Source organism: Macrobrachium rosenbergii, chromosome 4 (assembly GCF_040412425.1).
Source record: "Macrobrachium rosenbergii isolate ZJJX-2024 chromosome 4, ASM4041242v1, whole genome shotgun sequence".
NCBI classification, from domain to species: Eukaryota; Metazoa; Arthropoda; class Malacostraca; order Decapoda; family Palaemonidae; genus Macrobrachium; species Macrobrachium rosenbergii.
In genome coordinates, this window is record NC_089744.1 from 30,553,451 (window position 1) to 30,578,613 (window position 25,163).

At 37.9% G+C, this 25,163-nt stretch overlaps 1 protein-coding gene across 6 annotated transcripts; it reads right to left on the reverse strand.

The window, feature by feature from the left end:
- Positions 1-428: 428 nt before the first annotated feature.
- Positions 429-23,454, reverse strand: LOC136832042 (protein O-linked-mannose beta-1,2-N-acetylglucosaminyltransferase 1-like). Of its 6 annotated transcripts, XM_067092601.1 has the most exons (15): positions 23,382-23,442; positions 20,599-20,687; positions 19,774-19,956; positions 19,081-19,319; positions 17,481-17,611; positions 17,224-17,313; positions 16,176-16,246; positions 15,422-15,538; positions 14,549-14,710; positions 12,692-12,875; positions 4,181-4,368; positions 3,880-3,994; positions 2,759-2,815; positions 2,527-2,636; positions 429-2,126 (listed from the first exon to the last, which is right to left on the reverse strand). In XM_067092601.1, the coding sequence occupies exons 7-15, from the start codon at positions 16,238-16,240 to the stop codon at positions 1,247-1,249; spliced, it is 1,878 nt and encodes a 625-aa protein (XP_066948702.1). In that variant the 5' UTR covers positions 16,241-16,246; positions 17,224-17,313; positions 17,481-17,611; positions 19,081-19,319; positions 19,774-19,956; positions 20,599-20,687; positions 23,382-23,442; the 3' UTR covers positions 429-1,246. The 6 variants fall into 6 exon arrangements, with proteins under 6 accessions (XP_066948702.1, XP_066948667.1, XP_066948658.1 ...); XM_067092566.1 differs by lacking the exons at positions 17,224-17,313; positions 23,382-23,442 and adding an exon at positions 22,781-23,196; XM_067092557.1 differs by lacking the exons at positions 17,224-17,313; positions 23,382-23,442 and adding an exon at positions 21,907-22,150.
- Between the last annotated feature and the right edge of the window lie 1,709 nt (positions 23,455-25,163).

Here is a 25,163-nt window from a genome sequence, read left to right on the forward strand (position 1 = left end):
ACAATCCAAAAGCAAATCCAAAAACAGTCCACAATAGCGTATGCCAAACCAAAGATCCAATACGTCACCAAAATCAGGCCAAATAGATCCTCAGCAAGCGAGAAAACGAAAATCAAAGCAGGAGGAACCAACAACAGATGTTGCGGAACCAGCGACAGAGAAAATCTGATTAGAAAACGGAATGGTTCCTTTTCCCGCCACCCAGCGCGGGTATGGTTGATCACCTGACCTACCTGTGCGTGTGCTGCGAGTTTTGAAATTCTGTCGGAACGTCGGAGACTATAGCTAAGTATATATCTGACGGGTAAGTTGCATGTACAAAAATAACCCCATCATAACTCAGGAAAGTTCAGTACTCCTCTACACTGGTTGTCAACTTGAAACACTTCACCAGCTTTCCAGGTATCCACTTTGCTGCTTCATCTTAGTTTCTTCTTTCTTTTTAGATGATCTGGCAAAGTCTTCAAACTTCTCATTCACCAATATTTTACAATTTTCTTCACTATGGCCTTCCACAAAGTCTGTCAGAAAAACAAATCCCTTACTGCCAACTTGTCCTCCTATCTGGAGCATTTTCTTTATCTCTGTCAATCCCTGCACAGCCTTTAAATCATGCACTAAATCATGGACAACTTCCTTTCACATATTCTTCCAACATGATTTCACCGTTTCTGGTTTTAAAACATCCATTTCTCCTTTGATCAAAGTTACTGCATCAGCAACAGTAAACCATGTCAGCAATAAACACTAAATCATTACAAATACCTGTAGAGTGTATCAAACCTTGCCCTACCTATGACACAATGGCTGCAACTACCAAAAGATTACTTTTAGATACAGTGCCACGTCAACATAAACAGCTGGGGGTCTGCCCTACTGATAAATAACAAAATCTGTTGAATAATAAAGAATTAACCTACACGATACCCTGGAACCCACTTGTACAGGGTAGTGTACAATATTTCCAAATTTAGTAATTAATAACCTATCATGGCCAATATTTTTTTATAATTATTTAATTTGAAATAATTTACTTATCATTCAATTTCACAGATATATCTTCAAAATGAATTGTTTCTAAAAATAACTGCAATACAGTATTGTACAGAAAAGCCTAACAAAAATATAGCCAGTTGCAGTAGTTCTACCTACTTATGCTTACAAAATATGTAAAATATACAAAACTCATAGAGTAGGTGTGTTTCAAGTTATAGTGTAGCATTTTAACATATAAATAAAATTTGGTCTACTCACTGTTCAATACAAGTGGATTATCAAAATAGTCCTTGACAGTGAATTCCTTTGTAATATCATATAGAACAGGAACCTCCTCCAAGATCAAGGATGCAGTTAAACGGTGAAGTTTAGGAAGCTTGTTAATTTGAAGCAGTGGGTCAGCTGCCACGCAAGTAACTGAGATGCACGTTAGGTAATAAGTTAAATCTGATCTTACAGATGAAGTGGTGCTCCTTTGTATGACTGCAGAGAATAACTTTTCTCTCTCTTTAGTCATCCTAGAAGTTACCTGATTTGCAAAGTCTTGATGTTCTTGCACTGATGGTTCTTTGAGAGTCCTTAACAGTGTCAAACTAGGTGTTGGTGGTTTACCTAGACAGCCTCTCTCCCTTTTTTCCTTACTCAAATTGCTATTATTTCCATCACTTTTACCACCGTATTTATGAATTACCTTTTCACTAGAAATGTGTATATTGTGAATGCTGTTCTGATGTGTGTGGTGCATGCTCTTTTTTGAACAACCATCTTTGTATGCATTCTTACTGCCAACAAAAGCTGCCTTCTTATTTCTCTTTTCAGATTCATTCCCCTGTAAACTAGAAGCACTAACATATTGAGTAGCTGTTTTATATTCATGTCCATTACCATTACCCCACAATGGCAAAATAAATGCTTTACTTAAAAAAAGTGTGGGAATGTCAAGACCTATCACAGCATAACCAACTTCAGTATTTCTCAATTCCAGCTCTTCTTCAATGCTGAATGCTTGCCTTCTCAACCTGAAAGCTGATCGAACTTTTTTGCTGTTTCGAAACATGTGGAGTCCCCACAGAGCCTCCATGACATCATCATTGTAGGGAACTACAGTGTAGCTGGGTGGTTTCTGAAAACTGTTACAAGACAAATTTTAGAAAGTGTATTTTTTCAGCAGTAGTAAATATACCTATCATGTATAAGAATCTTTACAATATTCTCTGATTATAGCAAATCCAGATCATTATCATTTTAAAGACTTCAAGTGACATACTTCAAGTGGATCTGCAGCAGATTAATCTCCTGGTTACTCTTTGCAAGATTACTAACACTGCAGTACAATATCACTGAACTATGATGTGTTAACCACTGGTCTAGGTGTATTCTTAAACTTTTTTCAAGTGAATACCTTAGCTTGAGAATCTCCTAGGTTCAAGTCAATGATATCAGTAACAACAGGCTGACAATATATTTCCATCTATGATGGGAAGAATATCAGTTTCTAATATTATACTAAAATGGTATTTGCTTTCTTACCAGTAAGGAGAAGCAGGACATTCCACAAGAAACAGCTTCCACCCTTCAACATTTATTTGGTGAACTGAATCGAAGTCTTCTCGTAAATCTTGATAGAAGCCTCCAAGACACTGTTGTAAGATTCAGCACATAAACTGGTTATTTCAACAAACTTTTCTACCGTGCAACTACTTTATTTACTGAGAGATTCAAGAATTAAGGTAGAGATGTTTTACCATCTACAAAAACTTACCAAGAAGATTGCATACCGCTCACGATAATCATTGATGTACATGACTAGAGGAGTTTCCTGCAGAGCATATAAGAAGTACTTTAATATTTGTTTGGAAACCCTATATGTAGTACTGAATGAGACACACACTTATGAAATCTTTTTATTCTTTTTTTTAACATTTTGGTTATCAATGCTTCACTCGGTTCTCATAAAAAACGGACAGATTTACAATCTAAAGTTATCCCCTTTTTGCCTAAGTAAAGTCATATCATCGGATTTACTCTTGAAAATAATCTCATAAAGTTAGACAATGAGCAATCAATAATTACAACAGCTATTTTTGAATACGAAACGTTTTCTATTTTTATTGTATTTTTTTTTTAGCTGCCTCTTCCTTTTACTTTTTCTTAGATGTAAGTTAATTTTTAAATTAAACTGATAAAAAAATTAAAATTCTGAGAAAAATGAAATACTGTAGAATGTCAGAAGTCTAGAAAATGTTGGTGTAATGTAGACTTTAGGACTTTGGATGAGTCCTTTGTTGAAAGGAAAGATAAAATCACTGGTACTATGAATACCTAGTCAAGAATGGCGACTGCTTATTATACTCTTTCTTACAATGACTACCTGTCAAAAATTTTGAAAATTAAATACCTGAACTAGTTCTCACTTACTCACTCACTTGAAAAAAATATATCACAAGCAGAAGTACTACTAAGCAACAATAATTTAAATACTGACTTTACAAGAATACAAAAGTTTGTAATTGTAAACTCCAGCCACTTACACTAATTTTGCCATAGGTACAAAAGTTTTTTACATGTGGATTTCTTGCCGTAATACTGACTTTAACATAGCTATAAAATTTAGTAAAAGCTAATTTCTCGCAAAAAAATGACATTAAAAGTACTAAAATTTATTACAAGTGAATTCCTTGTACAAATGCTGACCTTACCATCTTCTGAAAGTTTAGTAAAAGCAAATTACTTAAACCGAAGCTAACCTTAATAGAGGTATGAAAATTCAACTCAGGGTTATTCCTTGCATCAACACTGACTTTAACAAGCTAAAAAATTCAACACTAGGAAATCCAGTGCAACAAAAGGCTCGTACATGAGTATTCGTGCTCTAATACTAACCTTATCGAATGGCAATTGCAAGGGAGTCTGACAATTCTCTGGTCCAGTAAGAGACACAGGTACAGCACGAGTTATATCTCTTGCCATTTTGGATCTGTACTTGTCTATCTGTAGCCTGTTGGGAACAACAGTACTAAAGTTGAATCTAACCTTACGAATTGGACAATTAATCTTGAGGATAAATGATTTCACCCACCAATACCACAGCTTGTAAAAGACAGTAAAGATACTTCTGGAAACTGAGAATGTTTCTGTGAAACATAAAGTGACAAACGAGAATAATAAAGAATGAAGCACTCACTCGGATAAATTTGATATATTGATACTTTTCTGTACATTTGCAGATTCTAGGTTGTAAATCATAGCTTGTGCAAATCCATCTATGTGTGTTCCACTGCTACCTGCATGTAGTGACCTTGACAGTTCAGGGAAAATTATGTCAATTCCATCAGCTCTCTCCAATGACATGATCCAGTAGTCCCAATCTCCCTAGGAGAGACAAATGTGCAATTAGTTAGCTAAGAACTGTAACCTAAAATATGACATTTTTATAATAAAATAAAGTTTTATATATACTTACCAAATAATTAAAGAGCTATGGTTTCCACTTTACGCAGCAGCTCAAAATTTGAAATTCGCGGTAGTGCTCTTTTGTTTTGGGTGTAGGTATGCTGCCCTGCCCACTGTCAGGGAAGAATAGGTACAACATAGCTAAAGAGCTCAATTCGTTTACACTCTATGTCCATGAGAGGGGAGGAGGGCGGGCTCCAATCATGTAATTATTTGATAAGTATATATATAAAACTTTATTTTATTATAAAAATGTCATTTTTATATAAGTAACTTACCAAATAATTACATAGCTGAATCCCACACTGAGTAGAGGTGGGATGAATGGACATATGCTACCCAAGAAACTACTCGATTTGGAGGATAACTTGGAATAGCAAATTAGCTAGCATCTTGAAATGCTTGTAAGGATGGGATTGAGTGACATACTGGCTGGGTGTTGACTGGTTTATTGGTAGTTCCTTATTGAATGAATGTACAGAATCTTCGAAGATGTTATTGGCCTGTGCGAGCGGCAAAGTAGCATCTACACACAGAGCAAAACAGAGATAATGTTTCGGACATCTGTGTTTGTCGGCAGACAAACAGATGGCGATTGTGAGAGACATAATAAACGTACAGTGATAAAACATATCAATGGAAAGGCCAGGAAATTCTACATATGGCCAATTGCATGAGATTCGAGACAGATTAATGAATACAATGCAGTAGCATAATATATGTGAAATGGCGAGACGTTTGGCGTCTTCACGAACAGAAACATACATACAGTTTGATACAGAAGATTCAGTGGAACATCATGAGTACTGTACTTGATTAGAATGCTTGCATGGCAATGCAAGTAGTGGTGATTGTACATATATCAAGACAACAATGGTTAGGGAGAAACAGACGGAAATATTGTATGGTATAAGTTGCGTTCCTTGAGTGAGAGAAAATGGGATACTTTTGTCTCTTTGTCTGGGTCCCTCTGAAGATGTGACGCACGAACGCACACACGCGTGCTCGAAAGAGACTGCCATTGGTGTGATGGATGGGTCTCTTACATGCTTGTTGTAACCTTACCTGGTGAGGGAGCAACAGCAGACAAGTACTGCCTCTGGTCGTAGCTCCTCTTGACCTTTAGTGGCATGATGGTAGAGCCAAGGGTCGCCTCTACTTTAGAGGGGGCTTTGCAACCTAGGAGGTAATTGCAGGTTGCCAAAGCTTACAATTCAAACATGGCCACATTATCAATATGTGGATATGTCCTTGCCCTGGGCGCAGTACAATAGAACAACAAAGACCAGATAAAATTAACCTACACCACCACGAAATATTAACCAAAACCATAAAATACCGATTGGTGATACTCACAACTCAGTGCTCACCAGATTCCCAAGAAGTGCAACTATCCTTATTCAAGGAGAGTGGGTAGAGGAAAAAGAAGACTTTCCTTCTATCCTTCATCCCCCAATACCATGCCAGTTGCAAAGAACGGACCTAAAGTATTGCATTTTTCGTACACTGTTTCAATATCCTGTAAGTAAAATATGGCAAACACTGACTTGCACCTCCAAAATGTTGCTTGCAAAATTGAAGAGAGAAACAGGTTATGCTTGAAAGCCAAAGACATTGCCGCAGCTCTTTATTTCATAAGCCTTTACTTTACACAAGGGCAGTAAATCATCTTGAACTCCTGAGTGTGCTTCTGAAATGACGATCTTAAAAAGAATGATAATGCATTCTTGGACAAAGGGCGGTTGGGGTTTTTAATAGAGCACTGAAGATTAAGGGCCGAACCTCTAAGGGTCCAGAGGTCTGGTTAAACAAATCATTTATAACTAACTAACCTTTAAGGTTTTTGGTTCTTTTAAGGTATATTCTCAAAGCTCTTACTGGACAGAGGACTTTCTCTTGATCTGATGGGCCTAGTACTACAAGCTTTTGATTGAAAAGGAGCTAGGCCAAGGGTTAGCTGGATCCTCATTCTTGGCCAAAAAACCCAAAATTAGTGAGTAACCAGCATTGCCTTGTGAGAAACCTATCCTTTTATCGATGGCATGAAGCTCGCTGGCTCTCTTGGCTGTAGCCAGTGTCATCAAGAATAAGGTCTTCTTTGTCAGATTCTGAAGTGACGATGAATCCAAAGGTTTAAACGGTGGTCCTGACAGCCATTTGAGGACCATGTCCAAGTTCTAAGCTACTCCTGAGGGTTTTGCCTGCTTACTAGTATTCAGATGTTTAATTAAGACGATGATGTCTTGATTTGAAGACAGGTCTATTCCTCTGTGTTCAAAAACTGAACTCAACATCGCTCTGTGACCCTTGATGGTAGATGTTGTGAGTCCTTTTAATGTTCTCAGATGTAAAAGAAAATCTGCGATTTGGGCTATAGATGTTTGAGAAGAGGAGATATTTCGCTCCTGGCACCACTTCCGAAAAACTGTCCACTTGGCTTGGTAGACTGCAGAAGAAGATTGTCGCCTGCACTTAGCAATAGCTTCTGCAGTCTTTCTTGAAAATCCTTTTGCTCTGACAAGCTCCCTGACAGTCTGAAGCCTGTCAGAGCGAGAGTGGATAAGCCTTGATGGAAACGGAGGAAGTGCGGCTGTTTGAGAAGATTTCTCTTTTGAGGAAGTAGCCTTGGGAAGTCCATCAAAAGGCTCAGCAGATCGGGGAACCACTCTTTGTATGGCCAAAAGGGAGCTACTAAGGTCACTGACACGTTGTTGTGTGCGTTGAACTTCTTTAATACTTTCCTTACCATGCTGAAGGGAGGGAAGGTGTAGAGGTTGAGGTTCGACCAGTCTTGCAGCATTGCATCTGTCGTCCATGCTTGCGGATCCGGAGCCGGCGAACAATACAGAGGAAGACGATGGTTCCTTGACGTCGCAAACAGGTCTATTGATGGCTCTCCCCACAGCTTCCACCGGTCGGTGCACACCTGTGGATTGAGTGTTCATTCCGTTGGTAGGACCTGTTTGCTGTGACTCAATTCATCCACAAGGACGTTCATCCGGCCCTAAATGAAGCAGGTCACTAATTGGGTCTTGTTGCTCCTTGCCCATAGGGGAAAATCTTTTGTCGCCTCGTAGAGTGTAAAAGAATGAGTTCCTTCTTGATTCTTGATATAAGCCAGGGCAGTCATGCTGTCCGAATGGACCGCCACTGTCTTGTTGAAGGTTTGTGTTGCAAAGTGTTGCAGTGCTAGATGAATCGCTTTTAATTCCTTTACACTGATGTGGAGGTTTCTTTCTGCAGGCGACCATGTTCCTGAAACCTCCAAATTGTTAAGAAGGGCTCCCCAACCCAGATCCAAAGCGTCTGAGTATAACGTTAGGTCGGGGTTTGCTGGAGCCAGAGACCTTCCTGTCGCAAATCTGTTCTCCGTTAACCACCACTGTAGGTCCTCTTTTATCTGGGGAGTGATGTTGAAAATGAACGAGTCCGGGAACAACTCCCTTTTCCAATTTGCCTTTAGGTAAAATTGCAGTACTGTACTCTTGTATGTAGTCTGCCTAATGGGACAGACTTCTCTATGGAAGAAAGGGTTCCCAGAAGACTCACCCACTCATTGGCTGAGCAGGAGGGGCGAGTTACGAAGTCCTGGATTTTTCTGCGACAATTTAGGATCCTTTGTTGGGATGGAAAAGCCCGAAAACTCAGAGAGTCTATCACTATCAACAAATATAGAATAGACTGAGTCGGGACTAGCTTTGACTTCTTGAAGTTTATTAGAAGGCCTAATTCTTGAGAGAGACGAAGAGTTTTCTGTAGGTCCTCCGTGCACTGAGATCTTGAGGGGTAGCATAGGAGCAAGTCGTCCAGGTACAGAGAGATGTTTATCCCCGTGAGATGTAGCCATTTCGCTAGGGGAGCAAGTAGCCGGGTAAAAACTTGAGGGGCCATGGAGAGCCCGAAGCAAAGAGCCTGAAACTGGAAGACTCTGTCCTGGAACACGAATCTCAGGTACTTCCTGGAGTCCGGGTGAACTGGAACATGGAAGTAAGCATCTTGCATGTCGGTCGTAACCATCCAGTCTCCCTGATGGATGGCCAACATTACTGACTGACTCGTCTCCATTTTGAACTTCGTTGTTTGAACGAAGAGGTTCAGGGCTCTGACGTCCAGGACAGGTCTTCATTCTCCTGATGACTTGGGAACCATGAAGAGGCAGTTGTAAAACCCCCACATGTTCACATCCTTGACTAATTCCATGGCTTTTTTTTCTAGAAGGGCTGATACTTCCCGAGATAGGGCTGAAAACCTCTGTGAGTCTACCGAGTAGGCTGTTAAGCTGATGGAAGAGGTTACCAACTTTTCTCCCTTTCGGTGCTCACAGCTCCACATTTTTCTTTTCCATTCTGTCCAGAAATGGGAAAGTTTTGCTCCCACTGGAACAAGGACAGAAGACTCATTTTCAAGCTACTGGCTTGTTAATGGGCTTCTTGTCTGGTCTGGAAGTTTGGAGGCTGGTTCTAGATCAGGACTGGAACTTCAAAAGGGCTGTTGCTGCAAGGGAGACGACATTCCGGTAGAAGTGTTGGAAGCAGTGGCTCGTGCGGGGAACTTAGTCCTTCTGGTGGATTCAGTGAGGAGGTCCTGAGTCGACTTCTTTTGTAGCTCTAATGACACCTGCTCCAGGGTGTCCTGCAGGAACAGACTACAGTATTATTGTCCAGGGGGGCAAACAGAAGCGAAGACTGTTGTGATGGGTTAAGTACCTTTGCTGCAAATGAGCACCACAAGTCTCGTTTCTTGAGGACTCCTATCGTGAAAATGGTTGCTAGTTCTAGTGCTCCATCTCTTATGGCTCTGTCAGCGCACCCCAGCACTCCCAGCCAATCCGATGTGAAGTTTTCTTGAAGGGATGTAGAGTCTTCAATTTTCTTGGCTAGAGCCCCTACCGTCCAATCCAAAAAACTGAAGACCTCGAAGACTTTAAAGATGTCTTTCAGTAAATAATCCAACTCTGAGGCTGTGAAGAGAATTCTGGCCGAAGAGAAAGCAAAACAGCGAGAAGCATCTATGATACTGGAGAAGTCCCCTTGAGAAGAGGCAGAAACTCCCAAGGACGGAGCTTCTCCAGTTGCATAAAACAGCTACTTCTGCCTTACCAAACGAGAGGGAGGCGAACAGAACACTGCCTTTCTGACTTCTCTCTTCTCTGCTAACAAGGCATTCATTCGGCCGAAAGCTTTCTTTTGACGATGACGATAACCCCGTACGTGGAAGCCTGGCTGTACCTGGTGGTTGTCACATCAAGTACGCCGAACCTGTGATGAAGGGACAGCTGGAGAGAAGAATGACAGGTAGCAGACTAGGAAAAACCTGAGTAGTGCGGAGTAACTAGAAGTGGGTTGTTCCTCTTCAACAGGTTCCTCAACAGACAAAGCAGGTGATCCTGGGGATTTCACAGTCTCCTGCACTACAGGAGTTGGCTTTTGAAGAAGGTTCAACATTTTATCAAGCCGAAGTTGAAGCGGCGCCATCAAGGGATATTGGATCAGAGACGGAAATTCTCTTGAAGAATCAACAGTAGGGAGAGCTTCGAGAGAGACATCCCCAGAGGCTGGATGCATGGGCGTTAGGCGCCCACTCGCTGTCAGAGCAGAAACTGACTCCGCGACTCTTTTGAAGCAGTTGCAGTACTCGCAGACACTTGGTGCCCCAAAGATGGCCACTCGGCACCTGGGTGCTCAGTGAACTGACATTGAAACTCAAAGCGGTCATACACTGGTTCTTCTAACTCGGAATCTGAGCGCCCACGGACTGGGAAGGCGGAAACTGTGCGCTCATGCGATGGGCGCTCAGCCAAAGTACGCTCGTATGATGATATGATGTGTGCTTGGACACTGGGCGCAGCTTGGACACTTGGCACCGCAAAGACGGACTGGCACACACTCTTTTGGGGCCGGAATGCACTTTCGCACCTGAATGGGAGCAAGAATCTCTCGCTGGCGACTCCCAAAAACTACAAGAAGGGAGAGGGCTACGTTCTCTCTCTACCGCTTCATTTACGAATGGGCGAATCTGAAATCAGGAAGCGCCCGGCCTTTTCAATGGCCTCGATACTTTCGTGAAACATCCCCTGCACTTCTTTGATGCAGGAGAATCTGATTCACTTGAGGACAGGCCATGCACATCTGTACGAACACCTTTCCAATGGCGTTCTTCCGTAGCCTGGGATCGAACAACAGGGTCGGATGAGACGATGACTGCCCCTGGGCAAACCCCACTGATCTCCCTTGGAATGCCAGTTTGCTTCTTCCCATGTGTGCAAGGGGAGTTTAGCAGGGACCTTGATCTAGGAGCATCGGTGGGACAAACAGCCGCCACCTCCACTGACACTGCACTTGACACTACACTATTAAACTTGTCCATTAGGACCTTAACAGAATTCCCCATCTAGGAAACAGTATTAACAAGTAAATTAAACTTTTTATCTCCCCGTGCTTCTAAGCTGGCAATGGCATTGGGTTCAGTATAATGAGAGCTAGGTGATGGAGTGACAGGAAAAGCCGGAGGACTGGAAATGAGAGAAAGCTGTCCCAGGTGTCGAAGGGATAGGCATAACATCAATAACAACCCCTGGAGAAAGACCTGTACTAGCGGAAGCCTTAGCTTTGGCCCTAGTAGCTTTTCTAATTCGGTCACGCTGCAACTTGTCCAAGAGTGTTCCCTACAAGTACTACAAATGATAAGTACTACAAAATATGTGAGTCATATTTTGCAGAAGTGAGTCTAGTTTTGCAGCCTTTGCTGCAATACCTAATGCTGGATAAACGAGAGTCAGACATAATGGTCAAAACAAGTCACAATCGAAGATATAAATCCAAATTCTGACTAAGCTAAACAGCTGCACTACCAAAAGCAAAGAGTACTTCACCAAAGATGATCTCCGACCATCCGGCGAAAAAAAATCAAGAGCTGCTAATAACTGGTGTTCAGCCATCAACCGGCAGAAACGAACTGAGCTCTTTAGCTACGTTGTACCTATTCTTCCCCGGTGGTGGGCGGGGCAGCATACCTACACCCAAAACAAAAGAGCACTACCGCAAATTTCGAATTTTGAGCTGCTGCATAAAGTGGAAACTATAGCTATGTAATTATTTGGTAAGTTACTTATATAAAATGTCAAAATAATATAGTAAGAAGCGTACAGAAAATTTAAATGAAAACTGATAAAAAAATAAAGGGACTGCAGAAAATAAAAATAGTCTCATCAAAACTACCACTTTCTCTTACACAATAATGCCATATACAGTATATTATAAAACATTACCACAAATAAGCTATATTAGTTAATAGAGAAAATTGTTGAGTTTACTGTTTATATAATAACACTGACACAGAGCAGGACAGTATGTCTTTTCTTACATACTTACAAAGTAGTTCTCGCGACTGTGCTCAAATTGCTGTTTAGTTCTTGAAAAAAGGGAAACCAAATTACGAAGCTGAAGGGGAACAGAAGGGAAATAGGCACAAATATTTTACAAAGTAACTATGTAAACAGACAACAGTAATAACAGCGAACAATTTGTAACCAACAGCCTGACAATTACTTGAAGTCTAGGTATGAGAGTGTGAGAGTTCGGGGTTAGGACGGTATGACTATATTGTTATGCTGCATTTCTTATGAGAACTGTATGACTACAATTTATTATTATAAATGGTTATGCTAAATTATGCTGAGAATCATGTGGATGCCATAATGAAATATGAGGTAGGTAAGCAAGAGCACTTGTTAGTTTATCAAAATTTGCACCATAATATAAAATTTTTGAACCTATCTACGACTGACTTTAGGGAAGATGCATCATAACTGGCCAAAGACATGATACCTGGCTAGTGGCAATGTCAAAATTACAAAAAAGATAGACAGATGGCACTGCATTAGACTAAAGGCAACTTAGGAATATTCATTAATAAATAAGGTGGCACACATCAACTAAGTTATATTTGTACATGATGCCAATATCTTGGTACATAATTTCCAATGAAAGTGGAACACCAACAAGAAATTATGCAATACCAGATGACAACTAGCCTGTAATTGCTGCAGTCAATGCCTGTACAAAACTTGGAAACTCCATTTGCTATTGATAATTGCTTCTGCCACAGCCAGAATCTGAATCTGGGCTTCTAGTTTAAACATAATGATATAAGGTAAACTTGACCATCTGGCTATCAGAATCTGGGCCTTTGTGTGTGTAGTTTGTGTGTAAATCATGTGCTAGTAAGAACAAATAACTTTTACCCAGTATTTAGGAACCCATTTTTTAAGGATCCTACGGTCTGCCATCCATCCCCACTGAGGTGGTGCCTTTCCTCGTAAGATGTGAGCTGGGTCACGTCCATGCCCAGAACTTTGAATGCGATGAGCAGATACAGCCAAAATCGTTGGGTCTTCGTCCAGAAGTGTTGATGTTTGCTGAAAGTACCTGAAAAGGCAAAAGACTTTAAATAGAGGTGAAATGAAAATAGTTACTTATATTTATGATGATTTTCAAATAGATTGTTTGTACCTGTTATTATTAGCCGATAACTTTATTGGCATTGTGAATGCTGAAAGCAGTGGATATTGAAAAACTATTAAGCACATGACAATATCTAACACTAATGGATTCTGATCTGATTTTCTTTATTGTCATGGTTTAAGTTCTTAACTGAAGCTCAAGGTATATTGTTCACAGGACACTGGAAAACAAAATAAAAGTACTTACACCATCTATAATCACCAAAGTAAAGTAAATGTATTTCTCAAATGAGGAAGAGACTGCACGGTGAAATCAACTGAGCAAGCATTACACAATTATGCTCAAAGTGCAAGTGGATAGTAAGGAACAACAAATCTGAAATTCTGAAATGCCCTGAGTAGGAATGAAAAATGCTCTTCTGTATCTTTCTCCACACATAAATGAGTCAGTGTCAATGAATAGCTATATGAAATCCTAAATTTTGAAATGCCTTAACACCAATGGAAACTGTAACTCTGTAACATTTTCCATCAACTAAATGAGTAACTGTTAATAAATAACAGGAAACACCAGTCACAATGAACTTGAAATACCTAAAGGAAAAATGAAGAGTCCTCCTCTATAACCTCTCCTTCCACCTACACAGCTTAACTGTCAATGGACTGTGATGATAGAGATTTACCTTTACCATTCACCTACACTGAAAACATTTTTTATATCATTAGTCTCCTTCTTCAGTTCTATCACTGACTTTGACAAAGCTTGATTGATATACAACTCTGGTTTGGCAATTACTTCACCTAAAAATATATTTTACCCTGACATATTTTTCAAGGGCACAGGTAGGTAGATACTGTACATGGGGCAGCTGGTGATTATTTTTCACAAGTATTTTTCATCACGATATATTTTTTCAGGTCACACGTTAATCCAAAGACCAAATTATGTTTTCTTTGACTAGAATGAAACTTGGTAGACAGCTACTTTTAGTCATTTTTTTTACAAATACTTTGAACTTTGCTTATTTTTCAAGGCAAAAAGTTTAGCATTTTTTTTTATATCTCCGTGTAAGATAGTTCAAGATCCCGGATGTTAAGAATCCTTGGAAAGATGTATAAAGAGTTCTAACAGTGCAATGGCAGCCTTTTGGAGAATTTGGGTATTTCACATCAGCCAATGTACTAAAACCTTATGCTCAATATCACCTGAAAGCTATCCAGCATTGCTACGACAAACAAAATATGTAATATCTTCTAGATCTATGCATACTACAATAATTACATTCATGCACATGTTTGAGAGAACAGATAGGATTGCAATCTAGTTATTTTCTAACACCTTTCTCAGAAGTTCCTAGGTAATTTTGGTTATACTGGTAGAAGGCATGTCATTCACAGTGGTTAGGATGTAACAATGTCCATATCTCATTTTTGGTGAATTCCTAATTTTATTCTCTTTGAGCCTTTTCCATTATACTTATTGAGGTGTATAATATTTATGAGAAATAAGTAAAGTTTCAGAACTATGCAATGAAGAGAGAGAGAGAGAGAGAGAGAGAGAGAGAGAGAGAGAGAGAGAGAGAGAGAGAGAGAGAGAGAGAGAGAGAGAGAGAGAGAGAGAGAGAGAGAGAGACCTACCATAAGAAATCTGGACTGAGAATGAGGTCATCTTCAATGATGATAACCTTTTTTGCCTGAGGAAATCTTTCAAAGGCGGAACTTATAGACTTGTAAGTGAGGCTGGCAATGGAAGAAGTCACATTTTCTAAGTCTCCATTACTGGAAGTCATGATTTCTTTGCTGTAAAAAAAATAAGAAAAATAAAGATGTTGGGGTGGATAAACAGATAATTATACCTATAATCATGGTGATGTTATGTTAATCATATTTATTATTAAAATATCATAAAAAAATCTTCATAACTAAGACACTGAGAAATTGAGTAATACTATCTTACATGAAAAATCTTTATTATTAACTGTGCTCACTGTGAGGCAGTGGCTGTAGGCCTGCATGTAGATGAAAGCTTTCCGATAACACGAGTGTGATACTTGGTTCTTCTCTGATCCCATAGTTAAAATGAATTATAAATAATTAAATAGGTTAGCCTACCTGTCAGCTTAACCAGTTTAACACTAAAAGAATTAAGATTTTAAGGTTCATAACCACCATTAGAAGAAAGACAGGTCAAGAATATAAAATGCTGGGCTTCTAATGTGGAAAAACTGAAGAAAAAAATGTATATGAAATCCCACTCCGATATATTAGTGAATATTTTCAAGATTCAGGATTCCAGCAAATATATTACCATGTGTTATTAGCCATGCACTCATCTATCCTGGCACAGATGGGTTGATTTTGATTTTAAGTACACAACCTGAATTAGACAGGGGTATGTAAAGCAGAGTCAATATCAATTACTATAGCTTTCTTGACAGCTCAATAGTCGTGGTCAAATAATTTATGTGAATAACTTTACAGAGAACATCTTATTCTGCAGGACTTTCTTACCTGAAAGGCAGATTGAAGAGCTTGACAAGTTCTTCTGATACAGGAGCATCTCCCCCAAACTGAACCAGAAAAGGGGTTTGTCCTGCACCCTTCAACTGTGTCAGCTGAAGTAGCAACCTTCATGAAAAAATTATTTATGAAAAGGAAATAAAAATGGGCTATGGAATATATAAGATTGAAACAGCAAGGAATGTATTTTATGTAAAATACTAAAATCTTTTTCCATTCTGGTCACAGTACTTTTTCCATCACAAGAAAATTAAAGACAAAGAAAATAGAGAGATTTTTTTTACAAAAACAGTGTCACCTCCTCTACATTAAACTGAACCAAGAGCACTAACTTTCAAGACTAGTTCAGTTATCTATTCAGGTCTGCTTCTTTTTCTTTACATTTAGAGGATTTAAATTTGGAATACTTAACCATTTCACTAATAAAAAATGACCTTCCCATGTCAAAACTTAAATTAATTAATGCAACATAAAGCTGACTCTAGATTTTCCCAATTTCTTCAACAACCACAAGCAGACCAAAATTTTCTGTGTGAATTTAATAGTCCAAGGAAAGTAGAAAGACATGACAACAATTATAAACAATATTAAAGGCTGAATTATGAGACATAATATGACACACACTTTTGTACAAACAAGATGTCAATGGCTTTCAGTTTGGAGCATGTCATTTGTAGAGTGCCACTTGAAAGCTTCAGTACTTTACTCTCAATCAATCTTTTTTTTTGTAACGGTCAAAGCTTACCTATAAAAATTGTATGGCTCTCTTGATGTAAGGATAACACAAGGAATAACTTCTCTGATCTCCATTTGATCCTGAAAGTGAAGAACTAACAGATCATGACTTTATTTTTTCTACATTCACAATTATACAAGATAGCATTCTGCATTCTCGTAGCCCTGCATATTGTGAAAACCAACAAATGAAGTTTGGAGTCAAAAAGGTTTGCCTATGATACTGCATTGATTTGTGATAGTGAAGAGAAGCAAGATACTCGTAAGGAAGTCTGAAAGGATTTCAGAGGAAAAAGTTGAAAGCGAGTGTTAGTAATGCAGACAGATGGATCATTGAATGCTGGGATACAGGTATAGAATTAGAAGGGGTTTATTGATATGGTTAATGAGAAATGATATACAGAATAACAGGGTGTTACAAAATGAGACTCATACAACACATGAATAAATGAGGCTACCAGGACCTGCGCAAAATGTCTGGAAGCGATGAGGAGTGCTTATGATGGGGTGCCTAAAGGGTTTGTAAAATCAACTCTTCTTTATTGAAATGAATTATTGTGGCTGTTGAACACTACTGAGAAAAATAAATATGTTGGATTTTGATACAAAGTGTTTGCATGGTACAATATATGTAAATTTGGGCCAAATTGTGACAAGTGTAGAGACAAGATGACAATGTTTATAACAAGATCAGCTAGATGGAAAGATGGATCAAAGGGTTTTAGAAACTAGGAGATAAGTGTGGATCTTCAAACTTCCTTCTAAGGAAGGAGGGATGTGAGACAAAAATACAGAGAGAGCTAAGAGTATTCATGACTGAGAGGAAAATAGAAACCAAGTGAAAAAATAACTACCAAAATTTCTCGTCAAGTGGCACACTGTCATTACTGATTTCCTCAGCCTAGATGGGGAGAACCTCATTACTGCAACTCCACTTTAAATAAAGAATGAGTAAAACTACTGGCAGGATGACAAGTAAGCATCTTCAATCTTTGTTATGCCACCTACAGTAATGACACTAAATTAAGAGGCAACATATAATGCAACATTATGCAAACCTGTGATAACAAGATGATTTTAAATGTGGAGTAAATGGGTCATTATGAAATCTGAATTTCTGCAATAATGGTCACTGTAATGCAGAGTTCCTGATGAAGAATATAGAAAAGTACAGTATTAACCACAACTGATATTTTCAACAACACAAAATTCTGTCTATCAGAATCCTAAAATGTATAATACACAGATACATATCACATGAAATCAGACCAGGTGTCCTTGCAATTGTTACTCTGAAAGCAAGAAAATGCCTTACTGTGTTCAAAAATGCCACAGAAGGTTGAAGGGGTTGGTGGCATCGGCATATGTCAGGGAAACCATCGTGTTTGTCACAGAAGACTCGTTGGAGGTTCATGTCCTCTCTTTTGTGCCAGCTACATTTATTTCCTGTAAAGGAGTGCGGACTTTCTTACTTCGAACTTTTAAAACAACCAATGCAAAAAATATTGCACGTCTCTTATCATAGGAAAACTGAAAATTTTTTCAATTATGAAACACTCAAATATAACACTATATATATGTATGTATATACAGGGTGCAGCATAAGTAACGCCCTTTTTAATTTTATATCTTATAATGTATATTTTCTTTATTATTTTCTTTAATTAATTTGCTAAATCTTCATTTTTTCAGATATTTTATACAACCATGAGATTAACAAAGGAACAGAGGGTAAAAGCAATTCAACTGTACTATCAAAACAATAAAAATGGTGCTGAAACCGCAAGATTGTTATCAGCTGAATTTAACATCCCAAGGGTGCAAAGCTGAAATATCAAAAGCTTGATTAGAAAATCTGAATCCACAGGAAGTGTAAGTGATGCTCAAAGAGTGGGTAGGCCAGTTGTTGCAACAAGCTTAGAAAAGTCCAATTAACTACAAGAATCGTTGCTGCGTTCTCCTCAAAAATCCAGTAGGCGTCTTTCTGCAGAGTTAGCAATTAGTATTTGTACTGAACATTATTAAACCGAATGAGCATTATATTAATTCTGTTAATATATTATATTAATCTACTACCCTGTGGCAACATTCATGATCGAAAAAATAAAGGATACTCAAAAAGGCTTTAATTTTGTTCCACTTAAACAAAGGGCGTTACTTATGCCGCACCCTGTATATATATATATATATATGATCATGAAGCTACAAATATAGCTTAATATCAAATCCACGCAGTTTCGGAATATCTGTACGATGGGAATTATCACCGAAGGGTAATTTATAAGTGATAAATGGACGGGCCCGTCCATTTATCACTTATAAATCCCCTTGGTGATAATTCCCCATCGGGATATTCCCGAGGTAGCGTGGATTTGATATTACCAATATTTGTAGCTTCATGATTAATATATAAATCACGGTGTGATAAAAAAAGTAATATATATATATATATATATATATATATATATATATATATATATATATATATATATATATATATATATATATATATATATATATATATATATATATATATATATATATATATATATATATATATATATGTGTGTGTGTGTGTGTGTGTATATATACACACATATACATATATACATTATATATATATATATATATATATATATATATATATATATATATATATATATATATATATATATATATACATATTATATATATATATATATATATATATATATATATATATATATATATATATATATATATATATATATATATATGTATGTATATATATATATATGTATGTATATATATATATATATATATATATATATATATATATATATATATATATATATATATATATATATATATATATATATATATATATATATATATATATATATATAATGCAGTACTGTACATGAGCCTTTCCTCACCCTCTTTTTGACTCAAAGGAGGCACTCAGTGATAGGGAAAACCCTAAGTGTGCCATGATGTCCTTATAACTGCACTTTCTTTCTACTGATAAGGCTGGTCTGGTAATCATAGCTTCCCATGCTTTGTTACCATTAACAATGCATGCCCAAGCTTCTCCTATTGCCACCAATGAAATGCTCTTACATCCTCTCTTTGTCAAGGTGGATTCGGCTTCCAAAAGATATCGGCTGCCTTCAGGCTACAGGGGAATAAACAAGATAAAGTAATGACATAAACACCATGTTACCTGCTTATCAGATGGGAATACTATCATCTATCCTAAACTTTGGAAATAAAATGATAAGATTGTACATGCAGCACTGTGGAAAAAATATGACTTTATACTTACTATTTGACTGTTTATAGAATCTGTTGCAATATGTATCTTCCGTCTGTGTGTCAATTTACACATTCTAGGTATTTTACAACAGTACCTTCATATTACAGTTCAGAAACAAGTGAATTCGTTTCTTATACATTCTCAATTTTACTCATTTAATCTACATCACAATCAATAACTTTGCTCTTTCATATATTACAGCTTCGATAATCTTATGTCAAAACTTAGAAAAACAAAATATTTTATGTCCTATAAGTAATGAAGTAGGTTAAGTATTTTCATATGTTGCAATAAGAAAAACATGTTACTTAACTATAACAGCCACCACTAATGTTCGACTTTGGTGAAGTGATTCAAGAAACTTCCTCAGGTTTTGTGCTTCAAAAGGATTGGAAGTCAGAAACCTCTTTGAAGCCACTAGTGACCCTTGCTTCTCATGAAGTCCCAAAATATATGTTCCACCTCTGTCTCCTTCACTGTAGTTGATGCTGTAGACCTTTTTGTAAAAAAGACAGAAGAAACTGAGTGTTCTGATTATCGGAGGACAAATATTTTCTTATAGTAAGGTTCTCTACAAATCTTATACCATAAATAGATATAATATTTATCCAATGATCCAAGATCTTCCTTGGAATAATACATAAAATGGAACTAGGTTCTATAGGGGAATTCAAGAACAGAATATTTCCTTCTGTCCCAATTTAAGTGGGGCAGTTTTATAGCTTTAACTCAAAAACGTTTCCCATCATGGTTAAAATATTGCATGGTTTCCCTTGAATTTTTATTTGTCTTCAATCTCCCTCTCTGAGAGGTTCAGCACAGACTTCATTTGTGGATGGAAAATTTTTCAAACTGACATGCCAGGGCATTTACTATGATATTGGATAACACAGGAAGTATTTCCAAAAAGAACAAAAGTGTGAGCATTTGCATCTTTGGTGCCAATGAAATGTAAATCATAAAAAAAAGTCTGGAACAATTTTTTTAGTGTAAAGTTTGTACAAATTAATTTTAATCTTACATATATACAACAAATCAGCCTTAAATAATATTTTAAGTTTTTATATACTACATAATGAATAGGTCTTCACAAGTCTCTCTCTTTCCCATTTAGAATAAAACTTTCTAGATATCTCACCAAATTTCTGTTGACCCAAACTGCAAATGTGGAAGAGTTAAAAAACAAATCCACATGGAGAAGATTGGAACCTCCAGCTTGTGCCTCACCTGTGAAAGAGATTCACATCATGTACACAGCATTTCTGCAGTTCACCAAGAAAATGTATACAGTAGATGCCAACTTGTCACTTAAATTATTTCTTTTATTTCCTACATGAAACTGGTGCCCACAGGCCGTAAATAACAGTCGAGTGAATGAGAAGTGCATCAACATTCTTCTTCCATGTGCCTTACTAGTTTTTGCGCTTATTTCGTGTTACACATGTACATACACAGCATTCATTATGCATAAAACATATATTACTGATGTATAATGCCTCTATATATCGCTTATTTTAAGCTAGTTGCTTGAACATGGGTAGGCTAGGCTACTGTGACAACACTCAAACGACACATTTTATGTGCTAATGAGTCACTTTTTTTTCTAGTACACATTACAAAATGACACCATAATTTAGTATATTTTCACAGGCCTGTCCTTAGGATTTTTGGGGTGGCTTAAAGGTAGCTGGCATAGGCTAGCCTAAACACTGTTTCCGCAATTCAGTGCTGACGGAGAACTGAAGTGATTTATATATCTTATGATAGACGAAAAACAAAAACGAGTGTTTTGATTAAATAGAAATGGGAAATGCATCCAATAAAATACAGTATAAACAATTGGAAATTATATAATGCATATGAATAGGAATTAAACTACTACAGGTTAGTATAACCAAGTGGGAAATTTATTCATTTCCAGAGATGTAACGCCAGTTTAGTACTCGCCATCATTCGGTCCCGTCTTGCTTGCAACAATCTCCAAACTTAGGCCTACAGTCACTTCACAGTCCTCAAAGAAATCCCTAAACATTCCCATCAATTAGGCCTAGGCCTAAATTAAACTGAATTAAATCATATTTAATGTACCGTTGTGCCTTAACCATCACTACATTTTAGACTTTAAAAATTTCATTTTCCTACCTTCTAAAGTGTATATCACTTTCCTACCTTCTAAAGTGTATTTTAAACGTCTCTGACATTCATTCCATTAAGAAATGAGTGGTTTTAAAGACAATGGACCTTACCCTCATATCCAACAATAGCCTTGGGGGTCACAATGTAAATGCGGGTTTTTTGGGGGAATCAAATTACTTGATCCCTTTCATGCTTCTCATTCAGATTACGGCAAGTTTATGGAGTCTTTTCACACTCATGTAACATTTAATAAATAAAACTGAATAAAATAAAACTAAATAAGTTTACGACAGTCTGTGCCTGTACCAACCGGGGCCGCTGGAGTTGCTATGACATTTTGGTCAGCCTATCCTATGGGGGATTGCATCACTGCAGTACACTGAAATTCTTCTTCGCAAATCAGGAACGTGCCATAGGTACCCAACCGCGAACCTTTAGCCCACTAAATTCAGTGTAGGGAGATAAAATAGCACAAAGCACAACTTCAGAGAAAAATTACCGGTGTCGAAAACCGGGATAGGCTATATCAACTAGACTAACCAACATTGTTGCCTGTTGCCAACGGCGAATTACATAACCAGTTTGACAGGACCTTACCTAAAAAAACCATAAAATAAAAAAAAAAAAACTGTTATATCATATGTCATGAAATGACTACAATGAATGTTTTAATTTTTGCCACAATATCTCTATCCCTTCATCTGTAACAGCGATGACATCTGTGATACAACTTTTTAAGAAACTGTTCAAGTCATCACTGTCGCCACAGTCTGTGTTTAGTAATTTGTTATAGTTAATTTTCCGAGAAGTTGGAAAAAGTTTCTGTGTTTCATTTAACGGTTTATTATCCACAATGGTGGCCTCTAAATAACAGTTTTTGGAGCTAATTTGCAATCTTTCAATGACAGTCTTTCAGCTACTTAAGTTACTCTGGAAATTCTGCTGGTACTGTGGTTATGAGGCTTCATGACGGAGAGAAAACACACACACACACACACACACACACACACACACACACACACACATATATATATATATATATATATATATATATATATATATATATATATATATATATATATATATATATATATATAAATGATTAACTGAATCAAACCTATTTCCTATATGGTTATAGGCATGTTCATTTGCGTATGTGAATTATAAAATCACCAAAAACTGACCTGCCAAATTACAAAGTGTTCACCCCTTGGCTTTAAAAGCGTTAAAATTGCAACATTGCCTGAAAGTGGGTTCTGTCAGTAGCACTAGGCCTAACCCGCAAATAATAACATGGGGCGCCGTGGCAGTGGTTTGGCTCATCGATAGACTGGTTAAGCAACACTGGGCTGGTCAGTCGTTGGATGGGTGACGATCTCCTCGGCGTTGATTCCTTAGGAAAGGATCTTTACCATAATTTCCTGTCTACTCAGCTGTAAATGAGTACTTATTCCAGATGGGGTAGGGTCCAGCTATAGGTTAAATAGCAAAACTCAGCAATGATGGAGAGAAATGAAAGAATAAACGACAACGACGTAAATGGAACAACCCAATCTACGGGGAGGACGGTCAGGTATTTGGAGGTCGTCATCCAGCAACTGACCGCCGCAACGACAGTAACCAGTAACCAGAGACTGGAGCTACAGAGGCAAACCAGAAAAAATGGACAAAATAAGAAAATATGGAGATGCTACATCAGAAGCAAACCGACAGAAAGAGGACCCAGAAGAAGACTGGTTGAAAGGATGATATTGCGTGACATACTGCCTGGGGTCTGGGAGTTACCTAGTTTATTGGTGGTTCCTCACTGAATTGAATGTATAGAACAGGGTTGCCGCGAAGTTCGCACATCACCGAGAAACTAACTCCGCACCGGGAGGTGATGCGTTGCCAAGCAATGCTATTTTGCTTCACCAACTAGATAATATAGTCACCCTGGTTATATCAACCTAATCTTTACCAGTATATGAGTTGGGTTTACTAATTATTCCTTTTTAGAGTTAGATTTTCCCCTTTCCAGAATTCAGTTGCTTCATATCTTTTGAAACAAAGTAACTTTAATGATAGTGAAATTTAGAATCGAACGAGATACGCGGACAGTGTTTGGTCTTCGAGCTGATTTATTACATTCCATATATATGTATATGTGTATATATATACTGTATATATATATACATGTATGTATATATGTAGCACAGTTAGCACTAGTATTTATATACATGATAAATTTTTCAGGTATGAATGAAGCATCACAAAAAAATTCATAAATATATTCCCAACATTCTAAGAAATATTACGAGAGGTATGCACAAAAATTCTATGCTGTATAAATGTAAGAAAAATATATTCCTTTACTCACTGAAAAATAAATATCTGCTAATTACTATACAATATGAAAATAATCACAATTCATAAATGAACTCGTCAATTCCTCAGATAATAGTTAAACATCAGAGCAGTTCATAATTATATTCTATATAAAGTTATCGAAAATATGGTGAAAACATATTTTATTAAAGATTCTTTGGTAATGCACAAAATATTTCTTATGAATTATAGACTAGAGTATTGCAAAGTCCCCGCTCAACGCGTTCTCTGTGGAGAACATCCCGTTTTCTGCGGTGCCTTTCCACAACCTAAGGTCGAGCAGAGTATATATTTATCATCATAATTGTAAACTGTATATGTTGTCTTTCTAAGCAATCATGTATTATGTACAAGTAACAAGTTATTTATTTCGTATGTCAGACATTGTTTATCACTATGTTCTCTGTATGAACCTGTCCTGTTTTTTAAGGAACTAGTTTTACCTCAGGTCACCTGTAAATCTTTGTACCCGCGGTCTCTGCGAACTACGCAGACATCCGCATCCCGCTTTATAAGCAGCTAGTTTTCATAAATAAATCAGCAGTCTTGTCTCCCTTCTCATTATTTCGCACCTCTCTCACAGTGGTGACCCCCAGAGTGGTTCCCGGAAGCCATTAATGGATCCAAACGGCGACTAAGTCTTGGTCCAATGAACCTAATCCACATCCCTAATGGACTAACTACGGCGCTCTAACAAAGCGTTCGGGTGTTAACCGACCCTCGTTGGCAGGTCGCCAATGTCATTAGCAGACCCACACAGCACGCTCCCCCAGCGTGTATTGGCGTGAGTGTTCCCACACACTCCAAGTGAGAGCACAAAGAGAGCATGGATGGAGACATTCCCAACCACGTACAAATTACCGCGAACCTCTTGGAGGCAGACACCTCCCTCTCGCAACCCCCTCCCACGGGTACGTCCACACAGGTACCGCTGCCCTACGCGATGGCCCCCCTGACGGACTAACCAAAGACGGCCCTTAACATAAGGCCGCCGCCATTCACCAGGGAGAACGCAGCATCTTGGTTCTACAGGGTTGAGGGGCAATTCAGAATAGCAGGCCTGACTGACGAGGTGTTGAAGGCGGACATCGCCATTAATGCCCTCCCGGAGGAGATTTATAAGAAGATCATCCCTTGGTTGATGACGTCGTCGGTCCCCACCACCTTCCAAGAACTGAAATCCACTCTCGTCAAGACCTG

Bases quoted from the DNA above. Each gene is read 5' to 3' on its own strand.
- LOC136832042 (XM_067092566.1), bottom strand. From the start codon at position 17,579: ATGAACCTCCAACGAGTCTTCTGTGACAAACACGATGGTTTCCCTGAC. The intron at 16,247-17,480 runs GTAAGGCATTTT...CTTCACTTTCAG, and splicing joins CTGTGGCATTTTTGAACACA to GATCAAATGGAGATCAGAGA. The intron at 15,539-16,175 runs GTAAGCTTTGAC...TTTTTCATGAAG, and splicing joins GAGCCATACAATTTTTATAG to GTTGCTACTTCAGCTGACAC.